We start from the raw sequence: 13,808 nt of genomic DNA on the forward strand, positions 1-13,808 counted from the left end.
CGGGGCTCTTTTGGGGAGCCCCAAGCATGCTGGGCACAGCACCCAGGGCTTCCGGTGGACCCCACTGCCACGCCGCCCATATTCTGGGTCCTGCCACCCTCCCCCCCTGCCACTTGGTTCTCCGCCACCCATGCTCCCTGACACAACCAAGGGGCAGACGTGGCGCTGGAGAAAGGGCCCGGGGGAGGGGGTTGCCAAGCAGCAGAAACCTGGGCAGGTGGGTGAGGGGGAAAGGAGGGGCCAGGAGGGGCCCGGTGGTCAGTGGAGCCAGGCCAAGCGAGCAGCAGCGGCCCCCAGCCAATGCCCTCCTCCCAGCATGACTCCTGGCACAGATGGAGATGCCAAACGACAGGCGGACATCCCGTTTCACAGGCTCTGTCCAAACATCCATCATTAGCTAATTAATTGGCTAATCAAGCAGCTCATTAGCAAAGCTGCTGGCATTTCAGGAACAACCTGTCTGTGCCAGGCAGGCGGCAGAAGGCCCCTGTGCCAGCAGGCGGGGAAGGAGGGAGTGGCTTCCTGGTGGCGGGACTACAACCTCCGCAGGGGAAAGGTTTCGACAGAGGCGGGGGAAGAGGACAGCCGGGGATGGATCCTTTGGAGGTGCCCTCCAGCACAGGCACCCCGAGCCATTGGGACTCACTTCCACCTGGCTTCCCTGCACCCAACAGCCTGGGGGGATCCGGTGCTCCGGACTCTGGCCTTCCTGCAGCCCTCGGTTCCTCAGGTTTGCCATCTACTCGGGAGGAGCAACTCCTGTGCTGGGGAACCCGGCCCCAGCAGTAGCCATGGTGGGTCTGGTGCATTGTCCATGGGATCCCCCCCTCCCCACACATGCCAGCCTGCCAGTGGGCCCAATCTGAGGCAAGTTCTCTGTGCCATGACAAAACCACTGATACAGATCCTGGTGCACTCTTGCTCCCACAGCCAGCCTTTGGGTCAGAATTATTCCACAGCAACTCTGTGGGGCTTCTCCGTGGGACAAATTAATGCACACTCTGTGAGGCTTGCAGTGGGTGGCTGTGAGCAAAGGGCAGGAAGGGGCTTTCAAATGCACATGAGGCAGGTTTCTAAACCGAGTACAGGGGCATGAAGAAAGGTGCGCTTTATGGGGCACATCTGTCCATTTGCTCTTGCCTCTGACAAGGCCTGTTGAGCTTGTCTGCAGACCTTAAAGGGGAAGGAGCCCTCCAGTGGCTAAATCCATTACTGCAAGAAAAATTTGACTTTGGCAGGACCTTTAAGACCCACTGGACCCAGATTCTGGGCACATGAAAGCTGCTGCCCGGAACTAAACTTTGTTGTCCTTAGAACTGCTCCTACTCTCACACTTTCTTCTGTGGCTTCATACTAAATTGGCGGCCCACCAACCAAAAATGCACCCCCCAACTTGAACTCCCTGCTTTTGATACTGCTCTGCCCCCTAATAAGAATCCACCCACGCTGGTCCTGAAAAGTGCAGGAATCTGCATGACTCGTGTCGCCTGCTCAGGGCGTGGCTCCGGCAACACACCCCCATAAGGACAATACACACCCAGGCTGGCTCCTGCACCTGGCACAGAACAGCCCCCAGCCGGGGGGGGGGGATGCTGCCCACGGAGGCAGCTGCAGGCCAGCCCTCTTTGGAGAGAGCCGGTCAGGACATGCATCGTGGACTGACGGCGGAACAAGTAAAACTAACTGGCAGAACAAGTAAAACTAACCGTTGGAACACCTGGTTGTGGATTCCCTCCTGCCCTCTCTGCTCCCAACTGACCGGGGGGGGGCAGGGGGAGGTTGCAAGCCTTCACACCACCAGTGGTTTCTGGAGTGTTCATTTATTTATTTAAAACAACATTCAAGGAATCGACAGTACTCAGTTTAGTTCTTTTTAAAAAGAGAGCGGTAAAGGCAAACCAGGACACGCTTCCCCAAGTGCTGGAGGACACGCCCTTCTGTTTACTGAGACGGGCAAAGAGACATGCTTCCCCCCCTCCCCCCACACCTATATAGCAGGAAAGGCCTTGAGAAACTGGGGGGGGGAGGGTCAAAAGGGAGGAGCAGCAGCCTCTTTTCAGACTCCAGCAAGGAAAAGAGAATGAGCCATTCGCCCGCTCATCCTCCGCCCGACCAAGCCAGGAGGTCCTCAGGGCCTCTTGGGCAGCAAGGAGCACAGCTGCTGCCCCCAGGATCAGTGCCCAAAGCCCATCCAGCCGCCTCCTTCTCGGAGGCCTCAAGGTCGCTTGACAGCAGCAGGGATGCCCAGGAAGAGGCAGACCAGCCTCTCCAGAAGCAGAGGTCAAAGGGAAGGGTCAAAGCCGCCCTGCACTCAGGGGCCAACCCATCCAGAAGGAGGTCTGTTGGGGGAGGTGGACCAGGGACCAAGTGGAAAGAACGGGGGTTCTGGGAAGGGGGCAGAGGCAGCGTGGCCCCAGGCAGGACAGAGTGAATGAGTCTGTAACAAAGGTCACTTAATTGTACGTGTCACTCCAAGGCAGGGAACAGAGCTGCTGACAAACAGGCCCCCCAGGGGGGAGCACGTCTCACCCACACGTCACCGGCAGGAGCAACAGAAGGAGGAGCACCGTGCCGTGCCTGACTCTACACAGCCAGGCAGCCGTGCGAACGGGGATCCTGCTCCTGTGAGGAATGCACGCTAGCTCACTCTCGCAAGGACCACGCTGGAAGCAGTTCACGAGGATTCTGGGATGCAATTCCTCCCACCCACCTCAAGGACAAGGGCATGAGCTGAAGCCAGGACTGAGAGGAGAGGCTCTGGAATAAAAAAAACAACCCCACAATGTGGTTCTCTCCCTGCCTCTGCCTCTGCTGCTTCAGAGAGGAGCTGAGCTACCATCACCATGGGTGGGTGGGTGTTTGGGTGGTGTGCATTTAGCGGTGGTCTTGCCACATGCCCACAGAATGGGGGACCAGTCCAAGGGAGGGGGTGACAGAAGGCCGGGTCTTTCATAGGGACCCCAAAAATCATACATGGCCAAGGCAGAAGCAGTACTTCATGGGAGTGAGGGACAGTTAATTCCGCAAGGCAGCCAACCTGCAAAGAAAGGAAATTGACAAGTGGGAGGGAGTGGTCATGAAAGGGGACAACCCAAACTGGCAGCTGGTTGATGTCTTTGCCCGAGATGGAAAAAGCTGAAGGCAGGAGGCCTTCATGGAGATGTGTGGGATCTGGGACCCGAGAAAGAGGGGGGAGACTTTTCTCTCTCTTGGCCATAATACTAAACCCTCTGATGACCCCCCCCCCAGCAGGTTCAGGATAGGCCTAAGTAGATCTTTCTCCACCAAAGATTCAGCCAAGACTGCGAACAGCAGGGACTGATGCCCCCTGCACCCCAACCTTGGACTCAGCCCCCACCCCCAACCTGTGGCCTGCCCCCCTGGGCCAGAAGGAAAATGCAAACATGAGAGCCTCCTCAAAGCTTCAGGCTCTGGCTGGGCCACATCACATGAGCGGGTCTAAGGGGGTGGGGTGGGGGAGGCGTGTCTATCTTCTGGAAAGGTCTGCTGGCAGGTGAAAGGCAGAGGTACCTTCGTGACAGCTGGTCCTCCTGGGAACGCACAGAGCTCTCCCCCACTGCAGAGGCGCCCTCGGGCAGCTGGTTCAGCTGATCCATGACCTCCAGGCCGTTCTCTTCCGCGATCTGCACTATGAGGCTGTCCACCTGCTCCTGGGGGGTGGTGAGCGTCATGGCCGAGCTCATGGAGTCTTCCATCACCTGAGAGGGAAGCAAGATGATGGTTGACCAGAGACAGCCAAGCCCCCTCCGGGCTCAGTGTGCGCTGGCTTCCAAGAAGGCAAGAGCAGAAAGGGCCCATTTGTGCCTTCTGACACAAGAGTAAAGGATGGCAGATGAAGGGGCTGGCAACTGGGACTTTCTTTCTGCAGGGCCACTCATGGCCACAGCTTTTTCTAACTGAAAAATGGAGATAAAGCAGGCAACCAAGGCGGGAATCCTACATCAGATGTCTGGATCAGTGCAGAGCAAATGGGATGACAGCTTATAAAGAAGGTGCCCAATAGGGAGCACCTCCACTGGCGGGGGAACCCTTGAGTCTGACCCCACAGCACAAAAGGCCTTTGTGCACCCAGCTCAGCGCAGTACAGCTGGCCACCTTCCCCCCCCCACACACACACACCACCACCACTAAGGAGTGCTTACCGAGGTGTGAACGTCCAAGTTCTGCACCTGCTGCTCAAATTTGTCCATAACTGCAGAGACCTTTTGCAAGTCCATGGAGTTGAGGGCTTTGTCCAAGGCCTTGGTCACCTGGGCCATGTTCTTCGTCACCTGGAGCACAGAATCACAAGATGCACTTTGGGCCACAGAAGCAAAGGGGCACATCCCGCAGTGCCTGAGCTGGCACACAAAGCTAACTTCAGCAGTGGGCCCACCCACAAATGGGGTTGTCCAGGCCAGGAGGCAGCTAGAAATGAAAAATCAAACATGCAGATAACAAGAGTTTTAAAAATGCATGGGGTGTGCACAGGACAGCCTTCTGGCCTCCCAGACTGGGACTGCTTCACTACAGAGAGTCCTGGAAGTCCAGTCACAGGGGACATTCAAGACCTGCCAGTCGTAACAAGGCTGTAGCCAGCAGGCAGCAGGATGGCCTATAGGACGGGAATCAAGCAGCATAGCCCAAGGGCCTAGATGCAGCTCACAAGCAGTCTAACAAGGAGTCCGTTTGAGCCACTGAGATCTCACAGTCCCACACTGCTAAGAGGAGAAAACAGGGAGGGGCAGTCCTAATACCTGCAGGCTCCATAAAGGACAAAGTTCAGCAAATGCTTACCACTGTCCTCAAGGTCACAAGATCAACCCGACAGTGAATCAAAGACCTGGTGGAGAGTTGCTCCTCATCCAAGTACAGCAAGATGGGGCCCTGGCCTGGTTCTGTGCAAGGCAACTCCTTGCAGCCATTGGAGCAGGAGAGAGACCTCCACCAGCACCAAGAAGGCAAGGAGAGGCTTCCAGGACAGATCACCTTACCCCTTTCATGGTCACTGCGGTCTGAACCTTAGAGGCCACTGCATCTACTCGTGAAGCCATGCGCAGCCAGTTGACGCCTTCGTTCTTCTTCCGGATGGCATTCTCTGCGTAAACACGTGCACATTCCACGTTCTTCTGCTGAAGAGCCTGGAGCACACCAAGGCAAAGAGGATCAGGATACAGCCCCTCAGCTCCAAGCCAGAGGCAAAGACTGGGCCGCTTCAAAATGGGTAAGGATGTCTACCATCCCTTGAAAGGAACTGTCGATCTGAAAGCCCAGGTGGGATTCCCTGTCACTCGTGGCACAGCAGACAACCTGGAACAGGGGCTTAAGCGCCACAAGGAGTTTCCTGGCAGCACCTCCTGGGATCACCTGGCAGGAGTTCTGCACGTGCCCCATCTTTATGCCCCTGCCTCTTGCACAGCCCTTGAGTGCTCAGAGCAGCCAGAAGGGAGCCTGCGCAAAAGACTCACACCCTGCTCTGCAGGAGGGTCACTCTGGAGCAAAGTCGCCTGCAGGGAGAGGCTGGGCCCTTTTGGGAATGTGGGAGAGCCAAGAGACCCCAAGCAGAGCAGAGAGAAAGGCACCATAGCACATTACAGACACAAAAGATTAAGTGGGAGATTGTTGGAGGACCCACGACAAAGTCTCAAGGACAGCAACAATCCCAGCAGAGCCTAGGACAGCCCCCCCCCCCCCGCAGCAGTCCTGCTCCCAGCATCAGGTTCTGTCACCTTCTTGACTTTAGCTTGTTCAGCCTTGGAGTCCTTTTCTGCCTTCTTGGAGAGCTTCTCCAGCTGCTTGGCTGTGAACTGGAAAGAGGCACATGGTGAGCAGCTATGGAGGCATGCAGAAGAGCACCCTCTCCCACAGCCCCAAGAGATTCAACACCCAGCACAGGCTCAGTTGGTGCCAAAGTGCTCATTTAACCTGGTCGGGGGCATATCCGATTGCAGGCATTAACAGGGCTCAGGTGGAAAAGCACCTCAGCAGTGCTGGTTTCCCTTCTGACTGGGGGAGGAGGTGGTGGCTGCAAGGCACTGCTGTGCAGATGGAGCCCAGAGGCAGGAAAGGGTTGTTGCCTCCCTGCCAGAGACTGACCATCCCAAGCAACACTCCATCTGGAGGCCTCACAGAGAGGACACGCTGTGGCTGGGTCTTCCACTATGTAGGGGAATGTGGGACTTGCCTTCTGTGGTGAGTGACTGCACAACGAAAAACTCCTCAGGCTCCACAAAGCCCCCAGCCACTGATGGTGTCCCAGGCCCCAGACTCTGCTAGCAGAACCTTCTTCATAGCCTCGGATGGAATGAACTGGTCAGGAGCCCTTCAGGCTAATCCGTGTGTGTGTGTGGGGGGGGGGCATCAACCCCAGCCAAGCTCCCTTTGCTATCAGGGAGAACATCTCTACATCTCTGCAGAACATCTCTACATTCAGGCCTAGCTAGAAACAAGGTACTCACCTTTAATTGGAAAAGCGTGTCTGTGAAGAGAAAGAAGAAGACAGTTGGAAGATGGCTGAGACAAAGAGGGTCAGGTGAGTGTTTTGGTTTCTACAGGAAAGAGCCTGCCTAAGATGGGGGTAGTGGTGAGATGGGCACACTGTCCTCAGACACACACACACACACACCAAGCAACCTTTCTGCCTCAGAGAGATCCAAACTGTGTGCCTTTCTGCAACAATTTCCAGAGTTATGGGAAAATCCACACCTATCACAGCCAAGTTTAGAACTCAAGGCCAGAATGCAGAACTGTGAAACTCAGACAGTGCTATACAGGAAGCAAACTCCTGAAAGACCAGGAAGTAGTGCATCATGAAGTAAGACTCTCAATCCAGCCATTTTTTGAATCATAGAGGTAGAAGGGACCTCCAGGGTCATTTAGTCCAACCCCCTGCACAATGCAGGAACTGCCTACCCACCCACAGTGACCCCAATTTCATGTCGAAGTGATCACCCCCACCAAAAATCCCCAGAATCCAGCCTGGCCTGGAAGGAATTCACCTACCATCCCACAGTGGCTATCAGCAATTCCCTGGGTATGAAGGGCCACAGGAGACAAGCACTGACACATCCCTTCCTTGCCACCCATTCACAACCTGCCTCAGTTCATAAAATCAGCATTTCTGGCAGATAACCATCTCCATCTTCTACATGACAGTCCTTCAAGTATTTGAGGATGGTTATCATATCACCTCCGGGTCGTCTTCTCTCCAGGCTAAACAGACCAAGCTTCCCCAGCTTTTCCTCATACGACAGGGTCTCAAAACCCCTCACCATTTTTGTAGCCTTCCTCTTATCTTACCCTTCCTCCAAGGCTTGTGTACACGGCTTTCTTGCATTTCTGGTTTGCTCTCACAACCGTGGGAGCTAAAGATGACCCAGTGAATGGAGATCTGAACTCTCATTCAAGTGCTCTAACCCAGACACCATCCTGACCCTCGTGCAGTCTGTGTGACCCTGGAAGGAACTCAATTAGGAATCTGCCAACAGGTCATGATTGTTTCCATAATCACTGTGGGGCTGGAACTGTTCACAAGAACATTGTTCTTTATTCCAGCCCCGTAGGCCCCACCCCCACTAAGCAGCATACATAACAAGAATATAACCAGGCGTCTCTCAAGGGAAGGCAGCCTTTCCTATACAACGGCCACACCCTTATCTGGGCCCGTGTCCAAAGATCTCAGGCTCCCGACAACACTTGAGGTAGATCAGGCTGGGAGGGAGGGAGGCAGAGAGCGAAGGGCTGGCCCTAAATCACCCCGCCGGCTTCAGGCCGAGCGGGCATTTGACCCAGGCCTTCCCAGACCGGGGCAGAAGGGGACGGCCTCTCTCAGGCAACAGACCCGCAGGATTCTCTCAAGCCCAGCGAGGCCTACTTCGCGCCTGCCTCCTCAGCCGCTGCCCATCCGCCGCCGACGGCAGAACTATGGATCTCTTCCCTCCGCCCCACCAGCCAAGCGCGCGAGGGTCCCCGGGGGGATCTAGCCCGGCAGGGCGCCAGGGAGGGGTCGCCCCTCCCCCTCTCGCCCCCTCGCGCCCCCTCCCCCCCTCACCGTCCATCCCGGCCGGAGTCTCTGCCTGCTTCTCCCAGGACTTCCGGGTTCCCTCCGCGCCACTTCCGGGTCGCCTCGCGGATGACGTTTCTCCGTCGCCCTCGAGAGGACGCGGGAGGGGAGGGGGCGGTCACGTGGGCAGGCGTGCCGGGTTGCTGCGGCAACAGAGGCGGGGGGGGGGGAGGGAGGCCTGCGCGTTCCCACGGCGCCCAGACCCGCTTCCGCCTGGACGGTGGCCGGCCTGCCGGGGAGGCCAGAGAGGCCCGGCGGATGGGAGCGGCGGCTGGCAGGGCCCTCCGGGCGGAGGCCGCGGGCGAGAGGGAGGCGGGGACGTCCCCTGCCCGTGGGGAGCCCGGGGGGGGGGGGTCGGGGCAGAACCCGAGCAGCTCCGCAGGGCCGGCCAAGGGGCTCCTCCGCCAGGCCTTGGGTTGAGGCCGACCCACCCCGCCGCTTCCCATTGGCCCCCGAGCCCCCCCCCCCAGTACTGCGACTGCCGCTGGGGCCCAGTAAGAGAAGAGCGGAGGCTCGGCTGCGGTTCCATCAGTCTACATTGTCATTGCTGTCACCACCTTGTTGTTACGATAAACGATGTTGCCCGTATCATTTCCTTGTCTCGTGTAAACCGCCCTGAGCCTTCGGGGAGGGCGGTATATAAAGACAATACATAAGTAAATCAGGGAAGGGACCGCCGGGTGTCCAGTTACAGGGAGCGGCTCAAGACTCAGAGGTCCAGCACTTGGCCTCTGGGAAGGACGATTGTGCAACTTCGCAATGCTCCGCTGGAGGCTCCCAGTCGTCATGCCACATCCAAGCCAAAGAGAGCCAAAAAAAGAAGCAAGGACAGTGGGAGGGCAGCTGCCTTAGTTTTTGCAGAACCCCCTGAAAGTTGCCAGTCGCTGCATAGCAATGGCACAGGGGGGCCCCACTCAGTCTAGTCTGGTTTATGAGGTGGGTTGGAGGATGTCAGGACTGTGCTGGAAGCACAACAATCTGCCGATGTTAGATAGAACCCACCCTGAGGCTTTGCGTGGCAGGGAAGGGGAGGACTGAAATATACCCAATGGGGACTGAGGAACAGACAAGAGAAATCTCGCCTGTACTTCCAAACAGTTTCCAGGAGGAAAGTCCAGAACTGCTTTGTTGTGTTAATATTGTCCAGCTTTACATTCACTGGTCTTTTGGGAAGGAAATTAAAATAGTTGTTATGTGACATGTTCCATTCTGGGAATCCCTCGCATTGATAAAAGCTTAGAATAAATCTCACTGGCTCAGTTTCTCTTGTCCAAATCTCCTCTGTTCAAGTTAAATCTGTAGGAAGGAGCCCCATGACTTTGGAGGGGATTTAGGGCAATCCAGCCCCCACCTGAAATCATTCTGGTCTTTCCCCATTGAGGGATAGCAGACCTTCCAGAAGGAGGAAGAGGCAAGATGCTGTGTCCGAGGTCTTTCTTGAGCTGAAGTCCTTTCTGGGGCAGCAGCATGTGGTGTGCAGCTTCTTTGATGATGATGACGCTGGCAGGTGCTGAGTCACAAAAGGGCCCAGGCAGTGCAACAAGATGTAGCAGTGCCAATGAAGGGGGGGGGCAAGGACTGTTGGCTCATCTATGGGGCGCTCTCACAGCAAACATGAAGACGGGGCAGGAGGTAAAGCATTCTCATTCCTCTTAACAAAGAGATGCTGCGGAAAGATAAAAGCTGGCATGAGCAAGGCCAAGCCATGAGGGAATCTTAATAGTCAGGGCCTTTTGGTTTGCTGAGCAGCTTCCACTCCAAGCATCCTAACCTGGAGGCTCGGGTTGAATCCTAAGCATGCCTTCCCACAGAGATCCAGGGGAATTACTTTTTGGTAACCATGTTGCAGACCAGGATACTGGAGGTGCAGCTTTTGGGGGGTGGCTCCCAACAAATTCACACCAGATCAGATCCTACTCTGTCTGGTTTTCCCCAGTGGACTCATGAGAAGCTGAGACAAAATAGAGTTCTCATACTTTGGATTTGGGGCCCTTTTCTAGACGATGAAGATCAGTTTTGGTGTGGCACTCCTCATCATCCTTACTGCTTGGGGCTTTCAGACAGCGAGTTTTCTCATATGTCAGGTACACTGAATCAGGCCTAGATCTCAAGCAATGGGGCAGATGGTAAACCCACACGTGGACTGTTCTTATCCTATAGTTCTATATTCGTTCCAGTATCCTAGAATCGGGAACAGCCCGAGTCCGGGTTTCATCATGTCTCTAGTTAGGCTAGCTAGAGGAATGACCATGAAGGACTCTCATAAGCCATATGTTCCTTCATTTCTCCCGAATAAACTCAATCCATCATTATTAAAGAGATCCTGAGCATTTTCCTGAAAGGTGGCAGCATCTTACAGGTATCACTTCAGACTGTAGGAAAATGTCTACCCAAATGGACACGTTGCCATACAAAACAAACACACAATACCGGCTGATAGAAAAATGGAATTATTTTGCCTGGTGTTTAGTTTTCCGTGGAGGGATTTTTTTAGAATTAAATCATGCAGTGCTCTGTTATGCCAGCCCCCACAAGCATTCTGAAGTCCAGCTCAGGCACAGATGGGCCCCTTCACCATTTCTTTGTGGGAATTGAGGCTCGTGATGCCTGGAGCCCAAAAACCATATCAGGATGCAGCCAATTTGCACTGATAACTGCCATACCCAAAGGATCATCTGGGCTGGCACCGACCCAGTCAGGGACCTCAAGACCATTTCCTGCCATTTCCTTCCCCTGCTTTCTGGTCACTGTCACAGTCGTCACGGAAGGGGGGCGGATTCTGGGGGTCTTCCTGGATGTTTGGTCTGTTACAGCAGGGCTCTTCTGTCTAACTGGCTGCTGTTCCTTGGTAAAGGTTGCTGCAACCACACAGCGTAACAAAGGTAATGGAGGGGGATTTTGTCTCTTCTCCCTGGTCTTTTTTAATTGGCTGTGCATGTTCACACAGGCATAGATTCTGGAAAGATTAAAGATTCCAAGCCACAAGTCAAACCGGAGCAGAATGCACACACGCACCAGGGCAACTCCCAGGCCTCAACGTCCCGACAGAGGAAGTCACTGGTACATTCTACTCATTTAGAAGGTATGTGCCAATATACCTTTGAAGCACACACACTTTTAATGCCCTTTGTGCATCTGACAAAACAGAGTAATTGCATGGGGGGGGGCTGTGGCTCAGTGGTAGAGCCTCTGCTCAGCATGCAGAAGGTTCCAGGTTCAATCCCAGGATCTCTCGTTAAAAGGATCACATGGTAGGTGCTGTGAAAGAGTTCTTCCTGAGACCCTGGAGTGTGGCTGCCAGTCTCAGGGACCAAGGGTCTGACTCAGGATACTGCAGCTCCGTGTGTGCCTACAAATCTTGTGACACAGCAGTTGTGGCCTGTGGTATGTTCTCTCTTGATAATTCTTAGGATCCAGGATGCAGTAGAGTATTTCATGAACTTCACTATTTACATCACTTAGAAACTGACTTGCTGCTCGAGCCGTGACTCTGTTCAACTGCCTTGAGCCTCAGTCTAGGGTCTATATATCATGTGAATCTGACTGAACTACTATGCTGACATCAATTCATCCCTAATCTAATCAATGTTCTAGGCTTTGGGCTGCCTGTTGTAGGTGGGCTTGAATACCAGAGAAATGTTGTTGCTGTTTTGGGATTTCTCACGTAGGTATTTTAATGTCTAAAAATCTTTTCGTCTGTATTTTGTAATTTGCCTTGAGTGCCATTTTCATGGTAGAATTGCCTAAACATATGAGAGTCCTCATCTGAACCTGAAGCAAACCTGGTCTGACCTTGGCTGGCTCATGGGACCACTGATACGGAGGACAGAAAATCTCAGATATGGGGGGGGGGAGCCCAGCCAAGATCTGAGAAAGGAATTCCTTATTATTGTTGTGTGTGATCAGCTGAGCTTTAGAGGTCTCAGCTCACTTGGTAGCTTTAGGCAAGCCTCTTATTCTCCACCTCAGCCCCCTGGCCTCACGGCAATATTCTTTGTAAGGATTACAAAAATCTTATATTTGTGAACTGCTCTGAACATTTGGAAAAGCTGTACAAATGTTAAGCACACTTACACCAAATAGCCAAGAGATGACACAGAAGCAAATAAAAAATTCATAGGGGGGGGGCAGTCCCAACTGCAGTTTCGGATTCTCCAAAGCCAAGTAAAAATCTGTAGAAAAGTCTAGCTTGTTCTGAAAAATGGTGAGGCAAAGCACCAAAAATGTAAAGAGCCAGCAGCACACACAGACATTGGGGGCGGGGAGGGGGAGTTTTGACACTGTCTTAGGTTGCCATATCAACCCAGCAAGGCACCTGATGGCAGAGCATTGCTGCCAGCCACCACAGAGAAGGAGAAGGCAAAAACAAGGTCAGAAACAGAGTTAGGGGGGAGATGGGAAGAGAGGAGGGGAAATGGCTCAAGGGAGCTACATCTGCAAGGGAGTACCTATGTGGTACTAGAAATGTAGATGTTTCTTTTCTTTCACCGTTGCAATCCTTAGTTGTTCACATATCAATGCTGCAAGGATGTCCTTAATGGTCTAATTTGGCTGATAAAGGACAGGAAGTGCCTTCGAGAGTGTGCTATATTGGATTAGGGGCACATCTCCCTAGGAGCTGCTCTCATGCTTTTGGAGTGCCTTCCTCTCACCTGTGTGCCCCCCCCCCCCCATATTCTAGGCAGCAACTTCCGCTTTTTGTGTTTTCCTTGTGTAAGGGGGAAGCTGCATATTTGCAAGTAAAGCTCCTCCTTTGAGGATCATCTGAAAATATCCAAAAGTAGAAGCAGGAAGCTTTTGCTTTTTGTTGAGAAGATGTGAAGTAGCTTTCAGGTTTTGTCAGCTGGGAAGGGGCTGAGGCAGCGTATCTGCTTGGTGTGCAAAAGGCCCCAGGATCAGTCCCCAGCATCTCCAGTTGACAGGATCCCATAGGAGGCGATGTGGAAGACCTCAGCCCGACACCCTGGAGAGCTGCTGCCAGTCTTGAGTGCACCATACAGATTTTAACGGACCGGCAGTCTGATTCAGTGTAAGGCAGCTTCCTCTCCCTACATCCAGGACTCTCACGTGTGGGATGGGGTGGGAAGATGCTTGCATGAGAAGGAGGGCTTCACAGACAGCTGCAGCTGCAGCCTCCCTCTTTACACAGTAAGCACCAGGATGTCTGTCTGTTTTGTTCCTAGATTCCCGAGACAGCAAGAAGCAGAAGGTTCTTTTTCCCTGTTGGCAGATGTGCATTTCCCTTTCTCTCTTTCTTGCAGCATCTGTTGATAAACCTGGAAAGAAGAAGAGAGTTATTCCTAAAATCATTGTCAGTGGGCCTTCCAATGAGCAGCTGACAACCACCATTGATGACGAACTCCCTGAGACGAAAACCATCCGAGATACAGAAGACTATGGCCCGTACACTGTGCATTCAAGACCCAGCACGATAGATGCTTATAGGTCCACCAGAGGAGAGCAGTGAGTGAACAGACCAAAGTGTCAGCCAAGGTTATGGTGACGGGCACCACCAAAGAAAGCTAGAAGCACAGTCCTCGTCCCCTCTCAATAAATGGGAATCCATCCCAATGAATCTTTCCTGGTGTAACTGTCCCCACCGTAACTGCTGCACATGCAAGTGGAGGAAGAGGAGTGGGAAGAGCTTAGCCAGATTTAAACGCGGGAGCAAGATGTTCACTTCCAAATAAATATGCTATATGATTCCCAGTTGATAACAAAGCAGTGTTTTCATGGATACATTCAA

General features: G+C 53.7%; 2 protein-coding genes across 4 annotated transcripts; one reads left to right on the forward strand and one right to left on the reverse strand.

Moving 5' to 3' along the window:
* Positions 1-1,801: 1,801 nt before the first annotated feature.
* CHMP1A (charged multivesicular body protein 1A) lies at positions 1,802-9,438 on the reverse strand. 3 transcript variants are annotated; one of them, XM_077310958.1, is made up of 7 exons: positions 9,414-9,438; positions 6,459-6,478; positions 5,730-5,807; positions 4,995-5,141; positions 4,164-4,292; positions 3,532-3,719; positions 1,802-3,037 (listed from the first exon to the last, which is right to left on the reverse strand). In XM_077310958.1, exons 1-7 carry the CDS (start codon positions 9,421-9,423, stop codon positions 3,016-3,018), a joined length of 594 nt encoding a protein of 197 aa, XP_077167073.1. In that variant the 5' UTR covers positions 9,424-9,438; the 3' UTR covers positions 1,802-3,015. The 3 variants fall into 3 exon arrangements, with proteins under 3 accessions (XP_077167073.1, XP_077167074.1, XP_077167072.1); XM_077310959.1 differs by lacking the exon at positions 9,414-9,438 and adding an exon at positions 8,051-8,247; XM_077310957.1 differs by lacking the exon at positions 9,414-9,438 and adding an exon at positions 7,300-7,603.
* Positions 9,439-9,547: 109 nt separating this feature from the next.
* On the forward strand, positions 9,548-13,641 carry SPATA33 (spermatogenesis associated 33). The gene is made up of 3 exons (XM_077310960.1): positions 9,548-9,694; positions 11,010-11,144; positions 13,324-13,641. Exons 1-3 carry the CDS (start codon positions 9,655-9,657, stop codon positions 13,527-13,529), a joined length of 381 nt encoding a protein of 126 aa, XP_077167075.1. The 5' UTR covers positions 9,548-9,654; the 3' UTR covers positions 13,530-13,641.
* The last annotated feature ends 167 nt before the right edge of the window (positions 13,642-13,808 follow it).

Source organism: Paroedura picta, chromosome 14, assembly GCF_049243985.1.
Source record: "Paroedura picta isolate Pp20150507F chromosome 14, Ppicta_v3.0, whole genome shotgun sequence".
Classification (NCBI taxonomy): domain Eukaryota; kingdom Metazoa; phylum Chordata; class Lepidosauria; order Squamata; family Gekkonidae; genus Paroedura; species Paroedura picta.